At 41.6% G+C, this 27,557-nt stretch overlaps 1 protein-coding gene across 2 annotated transcripts in view; it reads left to right on the plus strand.

Moving 5' to 3' along the window:
• LOC309713868 (phospholipid phosphatase-related protein type 4-like) overlaps positions 1 to 26,351 on the plus strand; it is a 52,575-nt gene extending 26,224 nt beyond the window's left edge. Inside the window, exons 2-7 of one of the 2 annotated variants that reach the window (XM_082545774.1) lie at positions 2,258 to 2,443; positions 9,731 to 9,860; positions 11,505 to 11,700; positions 20,730 to 20,787; positions 21,965 to 22,138; positions 23,731 to 26,351. In XM_082545774.1, coding sequence (XP_082401900.1) covers positions 2,258 to 2,443; positions 9,731 to 9,860; positions 11,505 to 11,700; positions 20,730 to 20,787; positions 21,965 to 22,138; positions 23,731 to 25,422 — 2,436 coding nt within the window. In that variant the 3' untranslated portion in view covers positions 25,423 to 26,351. Of the gene's footprint in view, positions 1 to 2,257; positions 2,444 to 9,730; positions 9,861 to 10,986; positions 11,073 to 11,504; positions 11,701 to 20,729; positions 20,788 to 21,964; positions 22,139 to 23,730 lie in introns of those variants that run through there. The other variant, XM_082545775.1, reaches the window with a different exon arrangement.
• Positions 26,352 to 27,557: the final 1,206 nt, after the last annotated feature.

Raw genomic sequence — 27,557 nt, forward strand, 5'->3', positions numbered from 1 at the left:
TTTAAGAGCCGAGAAATGCGCCGTATTTGATAGCTTGCTGCGAGACCTCACACCGTGCACATCTACTGCGGGTGTGGTGCCTGTTATCGGACCAGGAGTTAGCAACATCCCCCAAAAACACGAAGAGGAGAGTCGTCTGTGAAGGTTCTCAGTCATCCAGGTCATCGTAGTCAAAGGAGCTTGCAAAGAAAAGCGTCTGGACTTCTTTAAGTTACTTGAAGACGTTTCACCTCTCATCCGAGAAGCTTCTTCAGTTCTAAGGTCAAATGGTGGAGAGTCCCAGATATAAACCTAGTGGGAGTTTCCCCCCACAGAGGGACAAAAGGACCCCCTGATGATCCTCTAATCGCCTGAGCCAAGGTGTGAAACTGGGTGTGGGTCCCGTGGATGAGAGGTGAAACGTCTTCAAGTAACTTAAAGAAGTCCAGACGCTTTTCTTTGCAAGCTCCTTTGATGAAGAGCAGAGTCCTGGCCCCTAGCCCTGCCAGTGTAGCAGAAATGATGAGGATGATGATGCAGCAGCAGCCGTTCTTCTCTGCGTGAGTAGCTTAATGTTGTTCATGTGTAATTCACGTTGAGTAGGCTAACCACGTGATTACATTAATGCATGTAAGGTGAACTAGCAAACATCATCATAGCTACATGCAGCTGTCTTCTTGTTTGATGGCAGATACTCCCTTCACCCTGGCCAAAAAGGCTAAAATGACCAAAGAAAAAGTGGAAAACAGTTAAACATGAGAGGTTTTTGGACAAAGTTTGTGTTTTTTCCATTGTTTAAGCACTGCTTCCAGCCAAGAGTGATACCATATATGCCCCATAGCTGCAGAAAAGGCTAACATTGTTATCTTTTTACAAAAAAACAGCTGAACATGAGAGGTTTTTGGACAAAGTTGGTGTTCTCCATTCTTTAAGCACCGGCACCGTTTCAAAAGTACCGGTTTGGCACCGGTATCGGATAAAACCTAAACGATACCCATCCCTACTCCCGAGGGAATAATAAAGTTAAATTTAATTTAATCTAATCTAATAACTTTAATCTCAGCCAAACCGATTTACTCACGAACAAATAAAACACTGAAAAAGTCAAACAATAACATTTTTAAGTTATCAAAGTGACTTATATATCATGCTTAACCCGAGTAGCGAAAGACCGCAGGGTTTGAAGACGATGTGTCAGTCGGCTCAGATATTTGAAGTTTACACAGCTACATTCACTCCTGAAAATATGTTAAAAGTTTTTTTGCGACCCAGAAAGAGAAATAAGAGTGATATTAAAACTAAGTTGCTGCTGCCATTGTTAGAGACTGGAATTGGCTGGGCCACGCTATGAATTCTGCGATATGGTTTTTTGAATTTTGTTGTCTGGGTGGAAATTTGGGAGAAATTCGGGAGAATGGTGGCTCCGGGAGATTTTCGGGAGGGGCACTAAAAGACCACGCAGACCACGCCTCACCACAGATTGATTCACACTATTTGCTCAAATCCAGCTAAATGCACTCAGACTGACTCGGTGGCGTTTCATAAAACAGATGGACTGAAAGAAAACAAAAAACACTAAAGCAATATCAAATATGGTACTTCATATTTTTCCCATATTATAGTTTTTCTTCTTGGTAAAACCCACTGCTCATCTGGCAAGCAGAGTGTGGTTAGGTGGGCCATGCTGGGCACCTAGGAGATGTTATGGTACTGGGCACTGGCAGTTGAACTCTGGTGAAGAATGTCAAAAGGAAAACCGAGTATGCTCCCGTTTGCACACATAAACCTCCTCTCAGCTTCACAGTTCTGCTAAAAACAATGTCCCTAGCTCACTGTATAAAGCAGATATTTATGTAACTAGTTGAGTATTTTGCTTACACATCAGTACAGCGAGTACTTCCATTTGCTGAATTGAAAAAGTAAATACCACATTTATAACTCTGACCTTATTTTATAGTTGGGATTGAACTGAACATGTTATAATTAATGTTGTCTTAAGACCTGGTTGTCATTTTGTTTGTTGGGATGTAATTAATAAGAGGAATTAAGTCCACGTGCCATCTTGCATAACCGTCCATCCATCCTGACCTTTCTATGTTGTTGTTCTTATTATGAAATGAAATGTTAATGTGCTCATTGACCCACGGGTTCATATGGGCATTTGCAGCTTTGACTGGCTGTTTAGCTATTCAGTGGCAATCTGCTGAAGCTCTTGCTGTTTATGACTTTGAACTAACGCCTCATTTTCTCTGTCTGCTGATGTTGTGTCTGTGTGTAGCTGCCCATCCTGGTCTCATCTGTGGTGAGTCTGTACTTCCTGGAGTGGACGGATGTGTTCAAGCCAGTGAAGTCTGGCTTCAACTGTCATGACCGCAGCCTAAGCCTGCCCTACATTGACCCTAACCACGAGGTCATCCCCTTCCTGATGTTGCTCAGCCTGGCCTTTGCTGGACCTGCCATCACAGTAAGGCTTCACACTTGACAACAGCCTTATTTTAAGTCTTGAAACAGTGCAAAATAGCCTTTAGCAGTCATTATGGAGGTGCTCTAGTCTTAGATTTTATAGTATAAACACACAACCATTGTAAAATGTAAATTAGAAAGAAGGGGAAGAGATCTGCATTTTTTCCTCTGGGTGTCCGTCATCTTTATCACAAATCAAATTACCAGAAAAGCTCTGAGAAAACTGTCAAAGCTAACAGGCAGTGAGACTCCAGACCTGGACAACTCAAGTGCAGGACTCGGGAGATTACAGCTCAGTGCATTTATTTACAGTGAAGTTATTTACAGTTACCTTTGCAGTTATTTATTTGTAAAACATGCTTGGAATCGTATGATTTTCGTTCCACTTCTCACGTGTGCACCACTTTGTGTTGGTCTTTCACGTGGAATTCCAATAAAATTGATTCATGTTTGTGGCTGTAATGTGACAAAATGTGGGAAAGTTCAAGGGGGCGAAATACTTTTGCAAGCCACTGTATGTACGACAGTTACAATACAATACAACTTTATTTATGTAGCACAAAGACCAGAGGTACATCAAAGTGCTTCTCAATAATACAATAGTAGGAAACTAAATTAAAATTACATAAAATTGAAATCACTTAAGGAAGTGCAAAATACACTACCAGATGAAACAGAGCGCTAATTACTCGGCAGTGCTAAGTTAAATAAATAAGTTATTGATCGTAATTTAAAAGATTGAATGAATTCAGACACGGGAATATCAACTGGAAGATTATTCCAGTAATGCAATAATATAAGTTAAGATTGCATACAGGTGCGATTGGAAAATGCAATGAATACTACCTGATAAAAACACCAACTAGTGTCAGAGTTCATGTGCAAGTGGGGGTGGGGCAGTCAGTGAAAGGGCGGCGTTGGATTCGGAGGGAGGAGCTGGATACAGGTCTGGAGTTCATGTGTGTGAGAGTCGAGAGGGACGGAGCAGGGCGAGACTTCAGCTTCCTGACAGCCTGATGGACGAAGCTGTCTCTCAGTCTGCTGGTTCTAGCCCGGAGGCTCTGGAGTAGCAGGAGCACGGTTTTAACTAACCGATTAGCTCGATGATCCAGTGAATACAAAGTCTCAGCAGCTACTTTAAGTAGTGGCTTCTTAATTAGATCATTAGGTGGGTGATTGGAGCAGGTGTGTTCGGCCACAGACGGGAACCTGTGATGAGTCCCGCCCACAAACACATACAAACAAGAACAAGGACACAAGGAAAAAGAGAATGTCATGAGGGACCATGACCAAAAACAGGGTGAGGACATCTAACAAAGCTGAAGTCACAGAAAACTAAGAACTAAAGTCACAAATAACAATACAATAAAAAATCATCTTAAGACAACAAGAAGTTCAGGGAAATGCAGAATAAAATTATTAACAGAAAAAAAAATAATACAGAACTCGAACACATAATATATCAATAAAGAGCTGTAAAAGCTGCTAATAATAAAATGCTCAAACAGATTTAAGGAAGGATCATGTCAGTTAAACCTCAGTTAAGTAGCAGAAGTGTTGATGAAATTAACAGGCATGAATTAACATGTGTGCTAGAGTGGCAACAATGAGACAACCCCCAGGACAATGTTAAATTGTCTCTGATCAAGGAATCAGAAACTGACTTCATGAGGGGGGCCTGAGGGCCCAGCGTACTCTAGTGGGTGCCTGTGAACAGCTGAAATTACATTATTTGGAAATGGTCCAGGAAACCTTACCAACTTTGATTCTACAAGTTTTCTTCTTAGATCTTCACTGAGTTCATTGGAGTTCAAGGTTCAAGGCTCAAGGTTCTTTATTTGTCACATGCATAGTTAAACAAGTATAACACACAGTGAAATGTAGCCTGACACGCTCCTCGACATTTGCAAAAAGGGGGGGGGGGGGGGGGGGGTAGAGGAAGAACATTATATATATAGTATATACATTAGGTGAATGTGCAGTAGTAGCAGCAAGCAGGTGAATTCTGTGCATTAAGTGAATTAAATAAGAATAGACAATCTGACTATTTTACAGGATAGACAATATAAACATATTTAAAATTAAAGGAATTTGAAATGTACATTGTGCCTTGGTTTAGTGTCTGGGAGAGTCCTGTCTCAGTCAATTATAGATGATGTGAGAGGGCGGGTGTGTGTGTTTAGGGCACGGATGGCTTGGGGATAGAAGCTCCTCTTGAGTCTCTCTGTCCTTACCCGGATGATGCTGAACCTTCTACCAGATTGCAGAAGTTGGAACAGTTTGTTGCCTGGATGGGACGGGTCCTTCAGTATCTGCGCTGCTCTAGTCCGGCATCTCCTGGTGTAGGTGTCCTGAAGCGGGGGGAGAGCAATCCTGCAGCAGCGTTCTGCTGTACGGATCACTCTCTGGAGAGCTTTTTGGTCCTTCACACAGCTGTTCCCAAACCACGATGTCATGTTCTGTGTGAGGATGCTCTCCACAGCGCCTGTATAGAAAATCCTGAGGATCTTTGGAGAGACCCTGAACTTCCTCAGTTGTCGTAGGTGATACAGGCGCTGCCTAGCCTTTTTGGTCTGGACCTGAATGTGGGCAGCCCATGTCAGGTCTGAGGAGATGTGGACACCAAGATACTTGAAGGACTGCACCCTCTCCACTGGAGCTCCATTGATGATAATGGGCTTGTAGTCTCTGTGCTGACTCCTTCTGAAGTCCACCACCAGCTCCTTGGTCTTGCTGACGTTCAGCTGGAGGTGGTTGTCCTGGCACCATGATGCCAGATTCTTCACTTCATCCATGTAGGCCGCCTCATCGTTGTTGGAGATGGCACCCAACACCACTGTGTCGTCAGCAAACTTCACAAGGGTGTTGGAGCCGTGGGTGGCCACACAGTCTGAAGTGTAGAGGGAGTAGAGCAGTGGCGAGAGGACACATCCCTGAGGTGCTCCTGTGTTGATGGTGATGCTGTTAGAGACGCATCTATCCACCCTCACCACCTGAGTTCTGCCAGTGAGGAAGTCCAACACCCATGCACACAGACGGCTGTTAAGTCCCAGATCCCTCAGCTTTGTGAACAGTCTGCAGAGCACTATTGTGTTAAACGCTGAACTGTAATCAACAAATAGCATTCTCACATAGTTACCCTGTTTCTTGTCCACGTGGCTGAGAGTGGTGTGTAGGACGTGGGCGATGGCATCCTCTGTGGATCTGTTGGATCTGTAGGCGAACTGCAGCGGATCTGTGGTGTCTGGGATGGAGGAGGAGATGATGTTCTTCAGCAGCCTCTCAAACACCTTCATTACTACCGAGGTCAGTGCAACTGGCCGGTAATCGTTCAGGGATGAGGGTTTGCTGTTCTTGGGCACAGGGATGATGGTGGATCTTTTGAAGCATGTGGGGACCACAGACTTCGCCAGGGACTCGTTGAAGATGTAAGTGAACACACCTGCTAGCTGGTCAGCACAGCAGCGCAGCAGACGGCCGGTGATGCCGTCTGGCCCCGCCGCTTTCCTTGTGTTCACTCTCCTCAATGCCGCTCGGACGTCATGCTCCGCGATGCTGGTCACCGGTCTCTCGCTGATGACGTCACTGTCCTCGGTAGTCAGGCGGTAGATAGCATTAGTGAATGCAGAGTCAGCATTGTTCTGAATTCTGTCCACTACCAGAAAATCCTTGGCTTCAAAGTGGCTTCAAAGTTTCTCCATCCATCCATCCATCTATCCATCCATCTTCTTCCGCTTTATCCGGGGCCGGGTCACGGGGGCAGCAGCCTAGCAGGGAAGCCCAGACTTCCCTCTTCCCAGCCACCTCCTCCAGCTTATCCGGGGGAACACCAAGGCGTTCCCAGGCCAGCCAAGAGATATAAGCTTTCCAGCGTGTCCTGGGTCTGCCCTGGGGCCTCCTCCCAGTGGGACATGCCCGGAACACCTCACCCAGGAGGCGCCCAGGAGGCATCCTTGTCAGATGCCTGAACCACCTCAGCTGGCTCCTTTCGATGTAGAGGAGCAGCGGCTCTACTCTGAGCCTCTCCCGGATGGCTGAACTTCTCACCCTATCTCTAAGGGAGAGGCCAGCCACCCTTCGAAGAAAGCTCATTTACACCGCTTGTTTCCGCGATCTCGTTCTCGTCATTACCCACAGCTCGTGGCCATAGGTGAGGGTAGGGACGTAGATCGACCGGTAAATTGAGAGCTTCGCTTTTACACTCAGCTCTTTCTTCACCATGACAGACCGGTGCAGCGTCCACATCACTGCGGCCGCAGCACCAGTTCGTCTGTCGATCTCCAGCTCACTTCTCCTATCACTCGCGAACAAGACCCCAAGATACTTGAACTCCTCCACTTGGGGCAGGAACTCATCCCCAACCCGGAGTGGGCACTCCACCTTTTTCCGGCTGAGAACCATGGCCTCAGATTTGGAGGTGCTGATCCTCATTCCCGCTGCTTCACACTCGACACTAATAACTGCTGTCATATCGAGTGAAAAAAATACAACATGCTTTTTTTACATAAATATTGGTACAATAAGTGGTGTAAAGTGTGTAATATAAAGTATTGAATGAATGTGTTTGAATGGGTGAGTGCAGCTTATAGTGTAAAATGACTGAATTGCCAGTAAGTGTAGAAAAGTTCCGTATATAAATATCAGTGCCATAATATTTAGACACAGTCGTGTAAATCTGATGTAGAAACCTGGTTTGGATATAGGGCTGGGACAACGCGTCGACGTAATCGATTACGTCGACGCAAAAAATACGTCGACGTAAAAAAATCTGCGTCGATGCGTCGTCACTTTCAAAAAAAGACATGGCGGCAGCGAGTAGCGGAATCATGAGTGAGGCAGTTGCAGTCAACTTAAATCACTCCACCCGAACACGCAGTTCTACAGTATGGGGATATTTTAACAGAAAAGGAAGTGATTCAGTCGTTTGCCGACTTTGTAAGGTGGAAATAGCCTATCATAAAAGCACGACGGCTATGCACCAGCACCTCAAACGACTGCATCCAGGAGCAGCTTCTGCAAAGGACAAACCACCGTAAGTTTTCAACTTTTTTACTAACGCTAGTTTTTACCCGTTAATTCATCCAGACCCCCCCACGTAGACGTACACTCACTCATAGACACAGAGATAAACACCCAACCTCCGTAAATGCAAAACTCATTTAAGCTGCTGAGCAGTAACATATAGCAGTTGCTGTTGTTATTGTTTTTTTGGTTTGTGGCCCATGCTGGCGAAATGAGTCTGAATGCGTGCAGGCTGATTATCAGAATCGGCGAAAGACAAAAATGTGAGACAGCGAATTGGCCGCAGGAGAAATGTTAACAAGGATAATGCACCACCTGCTAAACGTAGCCGTCGTGGACACTGTTACAACATTGTTAAAGTGCTTGCAAAAGCAAAATGACAATGAACTCTTGATTTGTCAAATTTAATGTGTTTCATCCTATTTGAACGCTGTTTTTATACATAATGCTTCTCCAGCTTGATCTTATAGGTCAAAGTTATGCCATCTAATGACTAGAAAGCAGTGCACCAGTAAAGGTGCCATCAGCCCTGGGTGTTTAAACGTTATCTTTTCCAGCCATCATGATTACTGCATATCATATGTTCAACATTGGGGATTATCATTAACCTCTTACTGTTATGCTATGAAAGCACATGGCATAACAGTATGTGTGTATATATCTATCTCAACCAGATCCTTATCAAATTATTTTGATATTATGCTTTCCATATGATTATTTTGTAATTATTCGAATTCATCTGTGTGCTGTGTGTGATTTATGATTTCAGGAATAAACAGAAAAGTCTGGAGGACTACTGTCAGAGAAGAAGTATACCATGCACCCCCCAGGGGGTGGCTGTACTTACTGAGAGCGTCTTAGCTATGATTTTAAAAGACAAGAGACCACTTGCTGTGGGTGAGGGATTCAAAGAAATGCTGACCACTTTCCAGCCAGGTTACACTCTGCCGTCTAAGCGTCATTTTACAAGCATGATGGAGAGAAAGTATGAAACTTCAGTGGAGAAACTAAGGAATGAACTAAAAAAAAAGCCTCCAAAACATCCAAAATCTCCCTTACCACTGATGCTTGGACAAGTCTGGTCACAGAGTCCTACTTAGGGGTAACTTGTCATTTCATTATTTGTTCAAAGACGCCATTTCTGCTGTTTGTATATTATTAATTTTTTGCTATGATTTCCTTTGTTATATTTGTTTTGCAAAACATTAAATTTTTTGTTTAAAACAGAAGATTGTAGTACAATGTTATTGTGGATTTTGTTTTGTGAATGAAGAGCACTTTTTGGCAGAAAGCAAAGTGAATGTTACATTTTGTTTGTTTAAAGACACCATTGTTGCTATTTATTTGAAATGTTTTGTTAACTTTTCCTTAATTTTATATATGTTTGCACATTTCATTTCTTGTTAAATGCTATCTCTATTGTATTGATTGTACGACCTCTACAACTTTATTTTGAATTTTTTTTTATTAAAAGGTCTTCAAATGAATAAATTTGTGTTTTTCATTTATATACATAAATTAGTAAATGTGAAATTGCTATACAAGTCAAATAATGGGGGGAAAAATCGTTAATCGAATCGAAATCGAATCGGATTGAAAAATGAATCGTTAGATTAATCGATGCATCGAAAAATTAATCGCTAGATTCATCGATTAGGAAAATAATCATTTTGCCCAGCCCTATTTGGATAATTTACTTCTATGCATCTCTGAGTCTTTGGACGTGTTGGTTACTTTCACAGTAAGTTTTATAGACTTTTAGATATCATCACTGTAAAAAGCATAAAACTTAAAACACCTTGGAAAGTAATTAAACTTTGCAAACATAAATTCCCGTATGAAAAATTTGCAAGAGAAAAATGTGGTGTACATTTCTCTCTGGTTTAGGGTGGGTCATGTGTCCAGGGTCAGTTTTGATAATATGCACATCACTGGAGCCCCCCTCTCCCTCTCCCTTTTGCACCTGTCCAATGCTAAATAATCTCTAAATATTTATTTTTTCCATCCTTCTGGTTCTGCAAAGATGTGTAATCCCATGCAGAGTGCATTTGTGTGTTAGCTACGTGGCTGGGTTTATCCGAGAGCTTTGAGTGGAATCCAAAGAACAAGCTGTGGCACATTGCTCACATAAAGCAGCCAGTTCCTGTTCATGTTCTCAAACTGGCTGATTATGTCAGAACCACTTTGGCAGAGATTTATAGTCTGAATTTTCTGAGTGTCTCCTCCTCTGTGAGCAGACGTAACAGGTGAGTTGTTGTGTTGACAGATAATGATTGGAGAGGCCATCCTGTTTTGCTGTCTGTCTCGGAGAAAGCTCGGCGGTGGCGGTGAGGCTAACATCAACGCAGCTGGCTGCAACTTCAATTCCTTCATACGCAGAGCCGTCCGATTTGTTGGTAGGTTGATTTTTTTAAACTGCACACTTACTCATGTCACATAAAGGCAGTCCATGGTAGCCAGTTAAGAATTCTAGTACCTTTGTGGTGACACTTTTTTCCTTATGGGAGCTCAAAATGGGAATTTTACAAGACTCCCCAATTTATTCATATACATGCCGTTTTTTTATTCTATGCCATCAAGTGCTTTATAATTATTTTACGCACACTCTCGATACATTGGGAGGTGCCCAAGGGTACTTGGGCATTCCGAGTGGAGCAGCAAGGAATCAAACCATCAAACCTCTGATTAGCAGACCTGCTCTACCCTCTCTGAGCCACAGCCACCTCTATGTGTGCATTTTATCTGCTAACAGTAAAATTACTATTATCTCAATGGATTCATGCTTTTCGTTTTGGTTTTGCTTTATTAGCATTGGATATTAAAACTGATTCAGTCTCTAAAGACGATGCATTCATCCACAGTGCTAAACCAAAATCATATAATTCCAGCATTACCCAAAAGTAACAAACACAAACTTTGTTTTTAAACCATTTTTGGTTTGGTCATTACTACATGGTAAATCATCCAAATGGTAAATCATCCAAATGCATCCACTTTATAAATTAGCACATCATCCACATTGCAGTGTCACACTATTTGCTTCACTTAATAAATCCGGCCTGTCATGGTCCTGGGCCATGTTGGCCCAGTGTTCTTAGTTTTCTTGTATGTTTGTATTTTGTTCCCTGTTTAGGTTCTGTTTCCTGAGTTGCCCTGTTGTGTTGTTCCCTGAGTGCTTTCCCTTTGTGACTCTCACCCCCTGTGTGCCCCTCTGTGTATTCATGAGCCCTCGTCCCCTTTCGTGTTTATTCCGTGTCTCCCCTGCCCGTTATGTTGGTGTTCTCCCCGTGCTCTCTCTCCTCCTGTCTGAACCTCTGTACTTCCTGTTTCACCTCTACCGTCAGTGTTGTGTTCACTCCTGCCATGTCCCGTGATTATTATCAGTGTCACCTGTGTTCCCCGTGTGCTCCCACTTCCCTCGTTAACCCTCTGTGTATTTATGTCTGCGTCTCCCTCAGTTCTGTGTCGCGTTTTCCCTCATGTTGTGTGTGTTCTTCCCTGTGTTTCTTGGCGAGCTTTGTATTTAGTTTTCCCAGTTTAGTTTTGTATTTCCTACGTTCTGCCTCTCCAGCATTAAAGCTGTAATTTTTGAGTTCATCCCCGTGTCTGTGAGTTTTGCATTTTGGGTCCTCCTCGTGCCTGCCACACAGCGATCCATGACACGGCCACATAAATACTCTCTCACTCACACAAAGAAAATATAATACATAATACAACACTTCACGGTAATTTTATGGCAAAGTTGTTTGTCGACTGCAGCCTCAATTGTGTAGTTAATTTATTATTCATCGTCATTTTACCCTCCTTCATTTTTGCTATTATTAATTGTTGGACAATTCGTGCGGCGTTGAGAGCAACCATTGAAAAACTGAGCTGAGTTAAACTGGACTGGATTGTGAAGTGATCCAGCGTCAGACTATACCGCGATACATTATTTTGTCTAAATAATACAACCATACAATTTAAACTAAACATTGTAAAATCTGATATTCTCACTCTTTTTCCTCTTGGTAAGCACATATCTCACCATCTATCCTCAGGAGTTCATGCGTTCGGTCTTTGTGCCACGGCCCTCATCACAGACGTCCTCCAACTGATGACTGGATACCCAACACCATATTTCCTAACTGTGTGTAAACCCAATTACACCACCCTAAATGTCAGCTGTGAACAGAACCCATACATAATGGAAGATATTTGCTCAGGGAGTGACCCTGCAGCAATCAACCAGGGCAGGTAAGGAAAGAAAAAACACTCGATATGCTCCACTTTACACTGAAAGACTTGGATTCTGAACACTTTCACGCAAACGACACACAAATTAAGAGTGGATCAGTTTTGTAGTCAAGAAAAATCATTTAACGTGATTCTTTGTGATGCTTTATATCACTAGCTATAAAGTACATTAGCACTCTTAGAGGGGAATATAAGACAATTGTCTTATAAAACAGAGAAAAAAAGGCTTTTTCTTTTTAATATTATTATGAAGTATATCACATAAAGAACAGAGCAGGGATAGATTGGAAAACTTACAGACAAGACAGAGTTGGTAAGAAAAATAATACCAGCAGGACTGTGAATGTGTGCAGTGAATGTGAGGGTGTTAATTTTATTCAGTCCAGGTTTAATGCAAATTAGGAGAGAATTATGACAATAATAATAATTATAGTTCAAGCCAAACATCACCACCAATAATCCCAATCAATAACTACGACCAACAATGACAATAATAACAGTGTCAATCCCAAAATGACTTACTTACCTGGATGACTGAGCATGCATCAAGACAGATAATGACAACAAATTACAACAATAATACCGTTATAAGAAAATTATAGGGAATAACTCAATTGCATGCATCATCAATTCTGCAAAAGTATGCTGGAAGGATGATGACGCTTCTTCAGAAGCTGGACAATGATGCCAGGAAAAGCACGAAGCAACTAAGTAGGTCATTAGAAGAAGAAACAAACTACTGGAGAGAGGAAGATGATCAGGGAGCCAGAAAGAGCCAGAAAGAGACATTCTCTCGTTAAAGAGAATGAGGGAAGGAAAACAGCCTAATTACACACCAGGGAGGGAGAGAGTGTATGAAACAAGTGAATTCAAACACATGACATTAATGAAAACAGGAAAAAAGAACAAAGGGGAAAACACAGATAAGTCAAATGAAAATTCAGTTTGGATTTCATTTCTGCTGCGCTAATAGCAACACAGGCAAAGTCACCACTCTGAAAGACTTTTGTCATTTGGCTCTTTTACATCAACAATGTGGACTTGTGATTTAAATCAAAGGATTTAACACAAGTTTTGCACAAATTGTTTAGATGTATCGCCATTTCAATACATGTCACATATTCCAAAATCAAATGTTCAAAGTAAAGCTTTTAAATATGGATTGTTTTTTAGATCTGGATAAAACACCTTTAGAGTCAATGGCCTGTATTTGTGTAGCACTTTTACTAGCCCTAAGGACCCCATGGCACTTTACACATCCAGTCATCCACCCATCAGTGATGGCAGCTACATTGTAGTAGCTGACCACCACCAGTAGGCACCGGGTGAAGTGTCTTGCCCAAGGACACAACGACCGAGACTGTCCAAGCCGGGGCTCGAACCGGCAACCTTCCGATTACAAGGCGACCTCCCAACACTTGAGCCACGATCGCCCCACCAATGACCACCTTAAATGACCAGCTACAAATATCACACGATACTGTGTTTCCTGTGATTTATCTTCATGCTCGTTTGAATTATGATCAGGTGAATGACTTTCTTTGCCTTAAGAAACTCTTGAGCTGTTTTTGCAATATGAATAAGACTGAAACTGAGAAGAAAGTACGAGCCTGTACACTTCACAACTCATTCTGCTACTTCTATCAGCAGTCACATCAGCAAGAAACATTACTGAAACAGTTCCACCTTGTACCATACATGCCCATGCAATAATGCTGTGATATACTTCAGATCATGAGTGTTCTTTTCCATCTCTATACCTTTCTCTTACCATCCTTCTAGTACAAGTTAATCTTGATTTCCCCTACCCAAAGATTTTTCTTGACTGAGTAGGTCATGTTGTGTGGTCATCATGGTCTTTTGGTGTTGCTGAGTTGGCCGGTGCATTCTTTTTTTTTAACAATGTACCATGTTCTGCCTTTTAGAAGTTACGCTGGATTATACAGTTTTGCACACTGCACTAGAGCTCCCTCTAGTGGCTGATGTGTAATATTGTTTTAAGTGCTTTGGAAGAAGAAAAATAGAGGAAGTCCATCCAAGATGGCTGAACGTAATGCCGAAATATTAAAGTTTTAACCTGATATGGACCTTAAAATATTGTTGCTTTGGACGATATTTGTCTGTAAGAATGAGTGATGATAAAATAATAAAAAAAATTTTGTTTTGTTTAAAAATGGTATGATAATTTGTAAGTTTAGGTGAGATCAACACCAAGGTACCTGTAGCTGTCCACAGTCTCAATGTACCTTGTATGTTCAGTGGTTGCAGTGGAGGATGTTTGTGCCTGTGGAAGTCTACCACCAGCTCCTTGGTTTTTCTAGTGTTGATCTGGAGGTAGTTCTGCTGACACCAGTCCACAAGGCCATGGGTCAGTTTTCATCAGTGATGAGGCCAACTATTGCAGAGTCATCAGAGAACTTCTGCAGGAAGCACTGGGTGGAGTTGTGAGAGAAGTCTGCAGTGTAGATGGTGAAGAGGAACGGAGCCAGAACCGTTCCCTGTGGGGCCCCGTACTGCAGACGACCCTGTCCGACACACAGCCCTGAGTTCTCACATACTGTGAGCGGTCAGTGAGGTAGTGAAAGGTTGTGAAAACTGCATTCCCCAGAATCCTTTGCAGTAGAGATGGAATGTACTCAGGTTTAGCTAGAAAATGAAAAGTTTTTGGGAAGCCATTATATATCTTGCTCTGATGTCAGGTTTTTGTGTTGTACCCCCTTTTTTTGAAGTCTCATATGATGACTATTGTTCCTGTCCATTTTCTTGGCTAAGTGCATTTGCTACAACAGAATCCACCATTCCATACTTGGTATCCGTAGCCAGTCTTGGTAATGATCTGGCTGAGTTTGTTCGCCACTTCCCAATCCTCCTGATGAAGGCCCTTCCTGTTGATCTTGTACAGTTCAAGGCATTACAGGATCCATGTGTGAGGCACTGAGTCATAGGCTTTGTTGTAGTCTATTCATGCAGCGCGCAGGTTGGCCAGTCTGGTCTCACAGTCTCAAGTGACTGCCCTGTCTACACTTGTACTGTATTGACTCTGTGTTTAATCATTACAAGACAAAAAATTAGATTAGATACAACCTCCTCTTTTTGGAATCTGTACATGCTTATTCCAATATAAGTAAGACAAGACATTGTAATTCACATGCTTAAAATGGATGGAACCTGGACTTTTCTGGTCATGATTTCCGATACCATACTTATCCATACCCATAGAAAAAGTGCTTGTGTTAATAGGTGAATGAGGCAAGTTCTGTAAAGCTTTGAGTGCTCCGGTGCTTTGGAGTAAAAGAAGCATGTTTCACTTCGCATTACCTCAGTAAGGCGATGTGAAAATGAACAAATATCATCTTAGGCTGACTTAAATGTGCTTTGTTCCCCTTTTATTAAAACACAGAAAAACACGTCACACAAAAATATTGCAAAAGGAAACAGTTGCCTTATATGCATAAAGTATATAAAGTCAAAACGCACATCTCACTTAAAAATTAAGATAGCCAAATGTAAACAAATCAACTTGTTAGAGTCCTAAATGATCACCTTTAAAGTGCTAATAACATCATGTACAGTGAGACAAGCATGGAGAACAGCACTGACTGGGAGAGGCTTTGAACAGACGACATACTCAGTTCAATTCAACATGTACGACTTTAAGAATGCACAATGCACTCTTTACTGTAACATAAGTAATACCACACAAATTCATTATTACCATTTGCATAATGTGCTTCTTCTGCAATAAATAATTTCAACTTGTTCTAGAATATATTTCACCTTCACAACCTGCAATGAAATTGTTGACATATTTTTTTATTAAATACTTTTTAATTCAATCTAATTAATAATAACTTCTGTTGTTGCAGGATGTGGTAATAATCTTCCCTGTGGTATCAAAAATGGTATTCTGTATCAAGTATTTTCCTAGACATTGGCATGAAGTTTAAATATCTAGTAATGTGACAACTAGAGATGGACCGATCCGATATTACGTATCGGTATCGGTCCGATACTGACCTAAATTACTGGATCGGATATCGGAGAAAAATAAAAAATGTAATCCGATCCATTAAATATCACGAAAGCAAACTTGCAACACGCCGTAACTCACCTCAGAACGTTAGCACGTCGGAGCAGTGTGCATCACGTGATAGAGCGGCTGTGGCATGCGGGACCTGTCGGTGGTCTGGATAGCATGTGGAGCTTCGCTAGCAACCTGGCATTTCATCTCCGACAAAGTTATCCCCGAGAGAAGTAAAGCAAGTGTGTAAGTCCATCTCTGAATGTTTGTAAAGCATTCCCACGTTAAGCTTAACGAGCGACTGCCTCTCGCTCTCCGGATGCTACTTCAATCATGAAACTGATCAATGATCAGCTGATCGGCTTTTCTGTCGCGAGTCCGTCTCTCTTGTTTGTTTTTGGCCCACTTTGCACCAGAAAGAGGAAACCAGCGGCTGAACAACAGCAGCACGTTTAAGCTTGATAAGCTGTTGTTAGAATTTATTTAATATTACTTTCTACACCAGGATCTTTTTCTACGTAGCTGACGGCTGGTAACTGTGCAGGGGCGGATCTAGCAAAGTTTAGCCAGGGGGGCCGATAGGGCATTAACTGGGAAAAGGGGGCACAAAGACATACTTTTCTTTCTTATTCTCATTTAAAATGTCGAGCTTTTAATAAATAATTATCTGACACCCAAAGTTTTAATTTGATGTAAAAGGAATAGAAGTCAATTACTGTATATAGTAACTATTAAGTCTAATATATATACCCTAGTAAGCTATAGTACTTTTTCCTTTGGGAAGGTACCATCTGTGCAGTCTGCAATTTTGTTGAAGAAAGATGTTGAATCTATTTAATATTTCTTGAAAAATAATTGATTTCTGTGCATTTTTTTGTCACACTGCATCAAATTAAGGTTGATTACGTCGATTAAGCATCATGAGGTGGAGTGTGAGGGGTGGTTCCCTATTTTTTATTTATTTATTTTTGTTGTTGCTGGGAGTTGGAACCCTATTAGTTAGGTTGCTTAATATTTACGCTAAGTACTCTTTAAAATACCAGAATAGGGAGGATGGTGTAGGTTTAAGTTTATTAGATTGATCAGTATTGCTGAACTATGAAATTTATTTTTTTTGCATACAGGTATAACAGAATAGCTTTAGTGTAGTTGTTGTTTTAAACTTGAGTATGAAGTTATACAAAATGCAGCAAGATATTTAAAAAAAAAAGTTTTGTTGATTAAAAAACACTATATCGGATTCATATCGGTATCGGCAGATATCCAAATTTATGATATCGGTATCGGACATAAAAAAGTGGTATCGTGCCATCTCTAGTGACAACCATAGTCCTTTAAGATGCAGCTATAAAAAAATAGAAGTATTTTAGATGTTAGGAGGGGTATCACTGCATAAATGGATTGGTTCTTATAAAGTGCTTTTCTACTCCACCTGAGTACTTTTTGCCTCATTCACCCATTCATGCAAGCACTTTTTTCTATGCAAGATTTATACTCTGATGGATGCACCAGAGAACAACTTGTAGTTATTTTCTTGGCCAAATACATTTGGTATGCAGACTGGAGCATGCAGGGATTGAACTACCAACCACTAACCTTCTAATAAGGCAGACGACCTGCTCTGCCTCCTGAGCTATAGACACCACATAGCAGTGGGAGGCCTCACATTACAAGGGTGCACAGTCTCGTCACATCTGCTTTGTAGAACTGAACAATAAACACAAACGTTTTTCCTTTTGCTCCCTACATTTTACATAAATATATATTTTCTACTCCTTACATTTTCAAAACAGGCTCACTACTTCTTACTGACCAGTTGGTATAGAAGAGAATAACTCCCCCCAAAATGCAGCATTTATGTCATGAGAACTGCCCTGAGCAGTAATGACAAGAAAAATGATATCCTAGTCATTATACAAGAAGGGAAAAAAAACAATTTAAATTGGAAAACCAACTGGAAAAATCAATTTGTCATCAACATGATTACAATTACCAGTAATCAAGTAACTTGAACAAATACTTGTTTGTACAAAAGATGTACAAAAAAAACAACCACACAATTTCTAGGATGTTATGTGTTTTCAACGGGTACTTTATTTTCAGATGCCATGGTTTTCTTCGTATATGTCCCCTAAGGCTGAAGTATCATTTTCTGATTGTTAATTAGAAAGAAAATACAAAAGCTGAAGCAGAAGAGACAAGTTTCTCTGAAGAGATGGTGAATAGACAGATTTTACAGAATGAACATTACAAACATTTAACCTCTCTAATATTGATCACCACCTGCACTCATGTATATATCATGTATATATCTATCCACTTAGCACTTTTAATTCTTATTCTTATTTTTATATTTTTATGACAGTATGTTTGCACTGAAGCACCGCAGCAATTTCCTAATGTTGTAAACCTGCTCAACATTTGGCAATAAAACCCTTTCTGATTCTGATTGTATCTGACAGAATTTCTTTTAAAGCAGCACAACTGTGTGTATGTGCTGTATGTGTTGTTCTAAGTTTACAACTGGACTTCCTCCCCCTCTGAGAGAGACAGTGGTCTGTTCCTTCCTGCATGTGTTCCAAGAGCCAAAGAGGTGCTTTTTGGACGCTACTACTACGACTGGTTTAAAGGAGGCTTCAAATGATTATTGCACTCCAGCTTTAAATATTATGCATGTCTTTTGTATTATTTATTACGTTTTGTATTGAAACCTCAGTTTTAAACTGACATACATTGTAACACTTGTGTTACAATGAGATTATTGCAGGTATAATTATAATGGTTATGTCAGCACTAGAGTTGACCCACTTCTAGTGCTGACATAAGCTGTGCTATCTGTTTTCAAACCCTTAATGCAATTTGCATGACACCACAGATGTTGCAACTGTGCAACTATGTTTCCATAAATGCACCAACACTTACCAATGTGCACATATGCAGAGTCAGGAGTTAGCATGAGGCTTTAATATCAGGAGCTGTCATAAGTAGGTCATGGATGGAGCAGAGTGAGAAACAAAGCTACAGATTCACTTTCCTTCTGTAGCACTCTGCAGTTTATAACGCTAGCTTAATTTGGTTCTGCTTTGTTTATATAGGCCAGTTTACAACAATAGTAGCCTTAGGCAAGCCTTGTCTCTATGCTTGTATGTGTTTCATTAGTAAACATATGACTGCAATGTTGCAGAGCACCAGTGTTGGGGAGTAACGGAATACATGTACCGCCGTTACGTATTTAAAATACAAAATATGAGTAACTGTATTCCGTTACAGTTACCGTTTAAAAAGGTGGTATTCAGAATACAGTTACTTTGTTGAAATAAATGGATTACACTGCGGTACTTTCCTGTTTCATTTTGTCGCGGGTCAGGACTGTTTGGGTTTGTTTGACTGTTGTTCTGTTGTTCTAGGCAGCGTTACGGTTGCCATGGTTACAGGGCGACGCTCTCTCTCTCTCTCTCTGTGACTGTGTGTTTCCTGGGTGAGAGAGCGCCTTTTCGTCGTTGTTGTTGTTGTTGTTGTGCTAAGCTAACAGGCAGAATGCTACAAGCATAGCTCTAAAGAATGTAGCATCATGGGCAGTGTAGTCCGTGCTGCAGGGAGAATGGACTGCCATACACGTTATGGGTCTGTGAGCGCGAGGAGGGAGAAAAAGGGGAGTGGAAAGGTACGAGCTGTCATCGAGGAAAAACGGGAGCTGGAAGCATGTAAATATAATAATAACCACTGCAGCCAAGAAGAGTGCCTGACGAGCCCAGCTGTAAGTAAGCTGTTAAGACTCGACTGTACACCGTGTTCGTGTTTTCCTCCGAAACAATAAGTTCCGTTGGAGCAGCCTTTCAACGCGTCTCTCTGTCAAGAAAAGTTGACCCACACAACAAAGTAAAGCTAGTTTTCGGCTACGAGCCAACAGGGACCCCGCCGTATTAGTCAGAGGTGTCACGGTCTTGGGTCTCCTGACCCAGCGTCTTAGTTCTTTGTGATTTTTGTATTATTGTACTTGGTGTGAGTTTCTATGGTTTCTTGTTTCGATCCCTTGCCCTTCATGTTTCTCTATGTCCCCTCTGTTCTGTGTAAGTCTGTGTCTGCATGTTTGGGTTCCCCTCTGTGTCTCTCGGTTCTTAGTCCTCTGCCTTATGGTTTATGTCTCTGTGTTTCTTAGTTGCTGTCTCCACTGTGTCAAGTTCGCGTCTCTGTGTGATACTTCCTGTTTTACTTTGAAGGTCCGTGTCTTATGTGAATGTGTCCTGCTTTGCTTGTCTCGTCAGTTCTAATTTCCCCCAGCTGTGCTCTCCTTCTGTGTCTCATTCTCCTCGTTACTTCCCAGTGTATTTAGTCCCTGTGTTTCTCTGAGTCAGTGTTGCGTCGCACCCTCAACAAGCTGTGTGTGTTTTCCCTCCGTGTTACCAGTGTTTTTGTTTCCAGCTCAGTATTTCTGCTTCAGTGTTTTAGTCCACCAGCGTTTTTGTTTGTCTTTTGGTGAGTTTAGTTAGTAAGAGGTTTTACAGCAATAAAGCTGCACTTTAAGTTGAACTTCTGTGTCTGAGTCCTGCATTTTGGATCCACCACTCCTGCTTACCCACCTGCCACACAGCCAACCATGACAAGAGGTCCCTTTACTACAGTTCGGAGTCGCGGACCTTCAGTAATAGTAATAAATCACACAGCAATAGTACATTCACGTTGTTGTAAAAAGCATGATAATATATTAAGTAATCCTAAGTATTCAGAATACGTTACTGTCATTGAGTAACGTAACGGAATACGTTACAGAATACATTTTGGAGCATGTATTCTGTAATCTGTAATGGAATACATTTTAAAAGTAACCTTCCCAACACTGCAGAGCACATGAAATGAGGTTCAGTTTTGGTTCAGTCATTTAGTCCCTAAGATAGTGTGTAGGATTTTGTTTTTGATATCTCAGGCCAGTTGTGTTTCTTTTTACCTCCTGCTCTCCTGCTGAGGTGAATCTTGGATGAATTTGTTTTTGTTCTTTTGTCTCTTGCAGGAAATCCTTCCCATCACAGCATGCTACTCTGGCATCCTTTGCTGCCGTCTATGTTTCGGTGAGTGATGTTTTGAGCTCGTGCAAATGGTGATCCCCAGTGTTACAGCAGAAGTCCCTCACATCTTCTTAGGATACCGTTGTTTATTTGACTTAACAAAAAAACTTCAATTCAACTTATCTTCTTATTTTTTTATCAGTTACATAACAAACAACTCAACCCTCTGTGAACCAAACAGGCTTTCTTTTCAGTTAAAATGTAAAATGAGTTTTTCTCCTTATGGAATATGTCTGTGAAGGTTCTCAGTCATCCAGGTTATCGTAGTTTAAGGAGCTTGAAAAGAAAAGGATCTGGACAAAGAGTGACCTTGGTCCTTTAGATGCAGATGGACAGTCAAGTCCATCTCGACGGGACAAGACTCAGCTGTCCATCTAAATGACAAAGGTCACTCTTTTGAGGACGCCAGTGTTCACATTTTGGACAGAGAAGACCAATGGTTTGAAAGAAGGGTGAAAGAAGCCATCTATGTCCTCTGTGAGCGACCATCTTTGAACAGAGGCGGGGCTTACGACACCAACTGTCTGCCATCTATAATCCCGTTTTGAGATCCTTCCCTCCGCACACATCCTAGAGCATTTGACCTCAGGAAATCACAAGATGGGGTGGGGCTAGGTTTCACAATGAGCTCACCCAAAACCCTGGCTGATTGTGACCTACACCCGTTTTCACACCTTGGCTCATGTGATTAGGGAGAGGATCATTAGGGGGTCCATGACGTTCATGGGGGGACACTCCCATGGACCTTAAATCTGGGACCCTTTACACCAGTTGCTCTTAGAACTGAAGAAGCTTCTCGGATGAAACAACTTCAAGGAAACTTAAAGAAGTCCAGACACTTTTCTTTCCGAGCTCCTTAGACTCCTCATGGAAGATGCTTTGAGCAGCAAAAGTGAAAATTGTTGTATTTAGACATAGGAAGAATGCACTTATATTGGTGAATGAGACATATTGTACAAAGTGCTGAAATTGTTCAAAATCAATTGTATCGGCTTCAGCTGAGCATAGCTTCAGCTCATTCCTTAGCTGTGCACTCCATAAATTTGTTTTTATTGTTTGGGGGAAATGGTAGTATTTTGAGACAGACCCACAGTATGCTACCTCCCTAAGCGTATATGACAAAAACCAATAAGCTTAAGGCTATAAATAAAACCAGTATTGTATTTGCTGTATGTTGCAGATGTATTTCAACAGCACTCTGACGGACTCATCCAAGCTACTTAAGCCCCTGCTCGTCTTTTCTTTTATTATGAGTGCCATCATTTGTGGCTTGACCAGGATTATTCAATACAAGAACCATGCAATGGACGTCTACCTGGGCTTTCTACTTGGAGGTGCTGTTGCTGTCTATCTGGTATGGAATTAGATGTGGTTTTTGCCACTATGGGTACAGATGTTCTCATCATAATAAAAGTTTATGTTTGGAGACACATGTGTTGGCTGCTTTTAAGTTTTCAACCAACTTAATTTAAATCAAGGTTAGATATTTTATCAGGTATGTATGAGATTTAATTGGATTCAAATTGAGTTAGACAATCACCAAAGCCAGTGGGATTTTTTCTCACATCAAAGCACTCGATCAAATAGTCTCATGAAAGACTGGGGCTTTCAATGTAGTATAAAGCATTGAACCGACTAAATTGTTCACAGTGTTATGGGTGGGATTAAGGGACCTGAATCCATCCAGTTCAACAATAGACCCATCCTGAAGGCCCATGAGAAGTATTTTCTGTTTTTCCTTAATTTATACACACACTTGAAATCGCTTGTAATAAAAAGGGTAGTATTACTGTAGTTACAAGGCCCTGCCCAAATTACACTAGGGCTGCCACAAACGATTATTTTGATAGTCGACTAGTCACCGATTATTTTTGCGATTAGTCGACTAATCAGATCATCATCCATTGAATGTAAAAGTACAGCTTATTGCACCAGCAGCATCTGCTCTTATATAACTATCATTAGCTTACAGCTTTAAGTGTTTAAGGTCTGTGCTAACTAAAAATAAAGACAAGATGATAGTTTATTCAATTTTAATGAAATCTGCAGATTGTTTCGGTGAAGTTTAATAAACTCTTGCTATCTAAAATATAACAGGACACCGGAGTAAATTCTCAGCATCTCACACTTCTGATAATCAGCTGTCTGCTTGACGTTTATTCAGCTGTGTAAAAACTATAACTTTAATCTCAGCCAAACCGATTTACTCAGGAACAAATAAAATACTGAAAAAAGCCAAACAATAACATTTTTAAGTTATCTAAGTGACTCATATATATTTAACCTGAGTAGCGAAAGACGGCGGTGGGTTTGAAAATGATTTGCCGGGAGTCTGGTGTTCTCACGGCTCTAGCTAGCCTCGCCCCCGGCTCGCTATCGAGCTAGTGGGTAACAGACGTCTCCGAAAACGTCGGAGCGCTTTTGAAAATATGTGGTGTCTTGATAAACTGAGCAGATATTTGAGGTTTACACAGCTACATTCTCGCCTGAAAATATGTTAAACGTTTATTTTGTGACCCAGAAAGAATAATAAGAGTAATATTAAAACTAAGTAGCTGCCGCCATTGTTGGAAACTGAGCAGGGCTGCGCTATGAATTCTGGGACACAGCTTCTTCTTTTTCGGGGTTTAACAGCAGCTGGCATCCTTGTACATGCAGTGCTGCCATCTTCTGTTTCAGTCCGTTATTACACTCTTAAATCCTGCTACTTATTCCTGCGTCTTTTGTGATCTTACAAAGCTTCAAACGACGCATCGACTATTAAATCAGTCGTCGACGATTTTGATAGTCGACGTAATCGTGACTAGTCGACTAATAATGGCAGCCCTAATTTACACTAGCCTATCCAAAATCAGAATCCAGGTATCAAGCATGAAATCATATTAATATCATATTAGGTTTTAAGTAAAAGAACCTAGAAGTGTTTCTCTGTTTCTCTGTTGCCAGGGATTGTATGCAGTTGGAAATTTTCAGTCTAGTGAGGAGACCAGCAGCAGTCCTCCTGCACTTGTGCACTGCCCACCTTGCTCCTTGCCACATATTAGCCAGGAAGCTGTCCTCAACCACCTGCAAATGAAAGCTAGCATATCTGGGGAGCCTACCATCCCCATCTCCCATTCTGAGGGTCTGCTTCACCGAGGTCTTCAGCAGCAGAGGCCCGATGGAAGCCTGAAGCGCTCTAGTGCAGATGTGGAAGTGATATCCCCACACAGCCCCCACAGCAAAGATGCCATGATGACCTTTAGTCACACTCTCCCTCGGGTCCACACCCCACAGGCTATGGCAGCATATGAAGAGGCAGCTAGGCGCCATGCTGCCACCCTCCACCATGCCTCCATGGACTCTAGCCGCTCAAAGCAGCTTTTGTCTCAATGGAAAAGTAAGAACAACACTCATAAGTGTTCTCTTCAGGTCCCAGATTCATTCTCCTCGTCTGTAGACTCGTCATCAGGGCCACCCTCCCAGCATCCACACCATCATGGCAGCATGGAGCTCCGATCAAGCTCTGAGCCATCTGCAATGGGTCTGAATGGTGGTTTTGATGCCCATGCATATATGGCCAAACTGGCCACAGGTGCTAGTACCACTTTACCCACTAACTGTAGTGGTATCACTGGAGGAGCTAGGATAAACATGCAGCCTCGACCTGGGTCTTCTCAACTGGTCCACATACCAGAGGAAGGTCATGAAAGTTATGCCATCTCTGACAGGACAGTGGGAGGCAGAGGAGGAAAAGAGGGGATGTCAACAACAAACAGCACTATCCAGGCTACCTGGCAAAGAGCTGCAGAGAAGACTGCAACCTGCAGGACTAATGAAAATGGGCAGAATCTCCAACCTCGAATCATGCAAGTGATTGCTATGTCTAAACAGCAAGGACTTCTACAGACCCATTCCAAAAGCTTAGATGAAAGCAGCATGGCGTGCAACAACACAGGGAGTTTCCAAGGCACTGCTCACTACAGGGCACTTACTGATCAAGACCCCACCAACACCACAGGGCCCAGCTCATTGGGCAGCACATCAGGCAGTATTTCAGGGAGCACTGGTGCAATTGTCAGAGTAGAGGCACACCCCGAAAACAGCAGACCAGTGATCCAAGCTCCATCTACAGATGGAAGCGGAACATGGAGGTGGCGATCCCTGGATCACGGCACTGGAGCTGGTGGAGGTACAGAGACGATTGGTGTAGGGGGAGCATCAAGTGGGTGTTTGAGGCAGTCTTTTGAGCTCAATGATCTGAACAGAGACTCAGAAAGCTCTGACTCAATACGTGAAGGATCTATTGACAGAAAGCGTGCCAATCACATTGTTACTACCACCGCCACCATTAGCACCCCACCCATAATTACAGTTCACACGCAGAAAACTGGGCAGTCAGAGCAGAGGGTTCAACCACAGGGCCTCTCTACTATAAGGGTAACTCCAGGTGATGGAAGCACTTCTGGGTCTGGAGGAGGTGGTGGCGAAGGTGGAGAGAGTGCTTCAGAAACCCCTTCAGTCACCTCAAGTCGAGAGTCCACACTACAAAGAAAAGTCAATAACATCATCCTGATTCCAGAGAGAGCCAACAGCCCAGATAATGCTCGGAATATTTTCTACAAGGGAACATCTATTACTCCTGTTTACAAGGACTAAAATAATAAAAAACTCAGCACTGATGAGATGCAACAATATTTTTAAGGAATCCCCAAATATGATAATAAAATAAAAGAAAGGGTTTTAGTCAGCATGATTTTTGTAAGTGTTTACACTAAAGCACAACCTTTTAAGTGTTGTAGAAATCACTGTGTACTTTTGTGGTCACTCCCTATTGTAATGTAGATGCTCTGCCAGTGGAACCTTTTTTATAGTGTTTTGGATAAAAACATCCACAAAAAAGTAGCGCAGAAACAATGAAAGTGTAGCAGACTACTAAAAATACTTGTATCATAGCCGTAAAACCAATGTTTCGTTCTCTGAACTGTAAATACTGTGTATGGTGCTACACCCCCCAAAACAGTTCACGTACTACATGACATAATGTAAAATCCCAATAGATGCAAAATGTAATATTTCATAAAGCGTTAAAGAATGACATGTGAAAGAGAGAACTTTTATATTCTGTCTCTTTTCTGTACAAATTCCACATATTCAACAAAACACTGTTTAAACCATAAGTGTGCTTAGCATTCCTTCTGTAGCTATGACGTCAAATATGCTGTGACTTGCACTGAAATAAGTGTTTACTGTACAACGTATATCGTTAACCCCAATTTTGTCTTTATATCCTCTACCTATATTTGGACCTCCACGTGGGTCCCAGATCTAAGCACAACAAGGCAGCAAAGTGGTGAAATCTTCTTCTTTATACTGAGAGGTAATTAGTAAATTTTTAAAAAGGCAGTGCAATTAACCTCAAGTCTCCTTCCCTACGTGGCAGGTTGATTTAAATTGTCTTTGTAGCTTTTAGTGAAACACTTTAACTTTTTGTTCACAATAAAGTAACAGAATATTCAGCACCTAGAGTTTGGATATAAAAACCATGTCTACAGTCCCTAAATTGCTCACCCATTTCAGCAGGTGGCCCACATGTTAAAAGGCTACAGCACAGGCCTGGGTTTGAATCTGCTCCAGGTCCCTGCATGTCGTGTCCCTTCTCTCGACTTGCTTTCCTGTCCACTTTCTCCATAATGTCCTAGCAAAACAAGGGGAAAAAAACCTATGCATTTTCAGGCACAGATCTATAGCAGTGTAAAAGCATGTGTTGCACCATAATTTTAATGTCACGTACCCTTTGTTAAAATTTGAATTATAACTTCTGAGGTTATTTTGCATTTAACACATCTAAAAGTAATTTTAATTACAGTCTCGTTAACTGATAGAGACACCTTACAAATCTGGTCTTTAGGTGATGACGTGATGAATCCTGCTTCTGGGCCCAAACTACTCTGAATTTATTAAGGCTCTTGTGTTTTTAACATGTTTTAATGCTTTCTATCTTGTTCTATTTAATCTCAACAAGCCCTTAAAAACAGTCAGTGATCACTGTTGGCCTCTCTCAATTTTTATTACTGCTAATCCTTTTAAAGCTCAGTTTTTAAAACCTTACGATGTAACTACAGCCCAGCCCATGCAGCAGTATATTAATGACTAACCTCGTATTGTGGATGGATTATCTCAGTTGTTCTCCTGGCTGAAGTTTGGTCCGTTTACAGCATCCTGCCATGTGATTACATTTGTTCCTAACCATCAGGAACACTCGCGTTAACTTTTATCGAGTGGAAAAAAGTTAGCGTTCATCCTCCAGCTTCACTGTGTTTATGCTATGCTAACGTAGCTGTGTCGCTAGTGATCATGTAGCACATCATTATATACCAGCTAGCCCAACTTCAATAACAATGTTTCCTCTAAGCTGCGCACATGCGCAATTGCGCACTGCTGGCATGTCTCTGCGCACAGAAAATCTGCGTTGCACACAAAAAAAATCTAACCTGAATTGAAATTAAAATTAATACTTTAACAATTCTGTTTTGCAGTGTGAGTCAGTGACTGGCTGCTCCCGTATGGGATTAGAACGATGCCACCTTATCCCGTAGTCCAGCCAATGATGCGATTCACATTCGTATATACACAGCTAATCAACGTGGTTGACAGGCTATGACAGCGTCCTTATGTGCCGGTGTTTTAGCAAAGCAGCTGATGTGGAGTGAAGCCATGTTAATGACAACGTGCACAACCATTGGAGATGTGAGCAGGACAGACGGAACAACTGACAGACAAAGTGTGGACTT

The sequence above is a fragment of the Aulonocara stuartgranti genome (genome assembly GCF_965226115.1).
Source record: "Aulonocara stuartgranti genome assembly, chromosome: 9".
Classification (NCBI taxonomy): Eukaryota; Metazoa; Chordata; class Actinopteri; order Cichliformes; family Cichlidae; genus Aulonocara; species Aulonocara stuartgranti.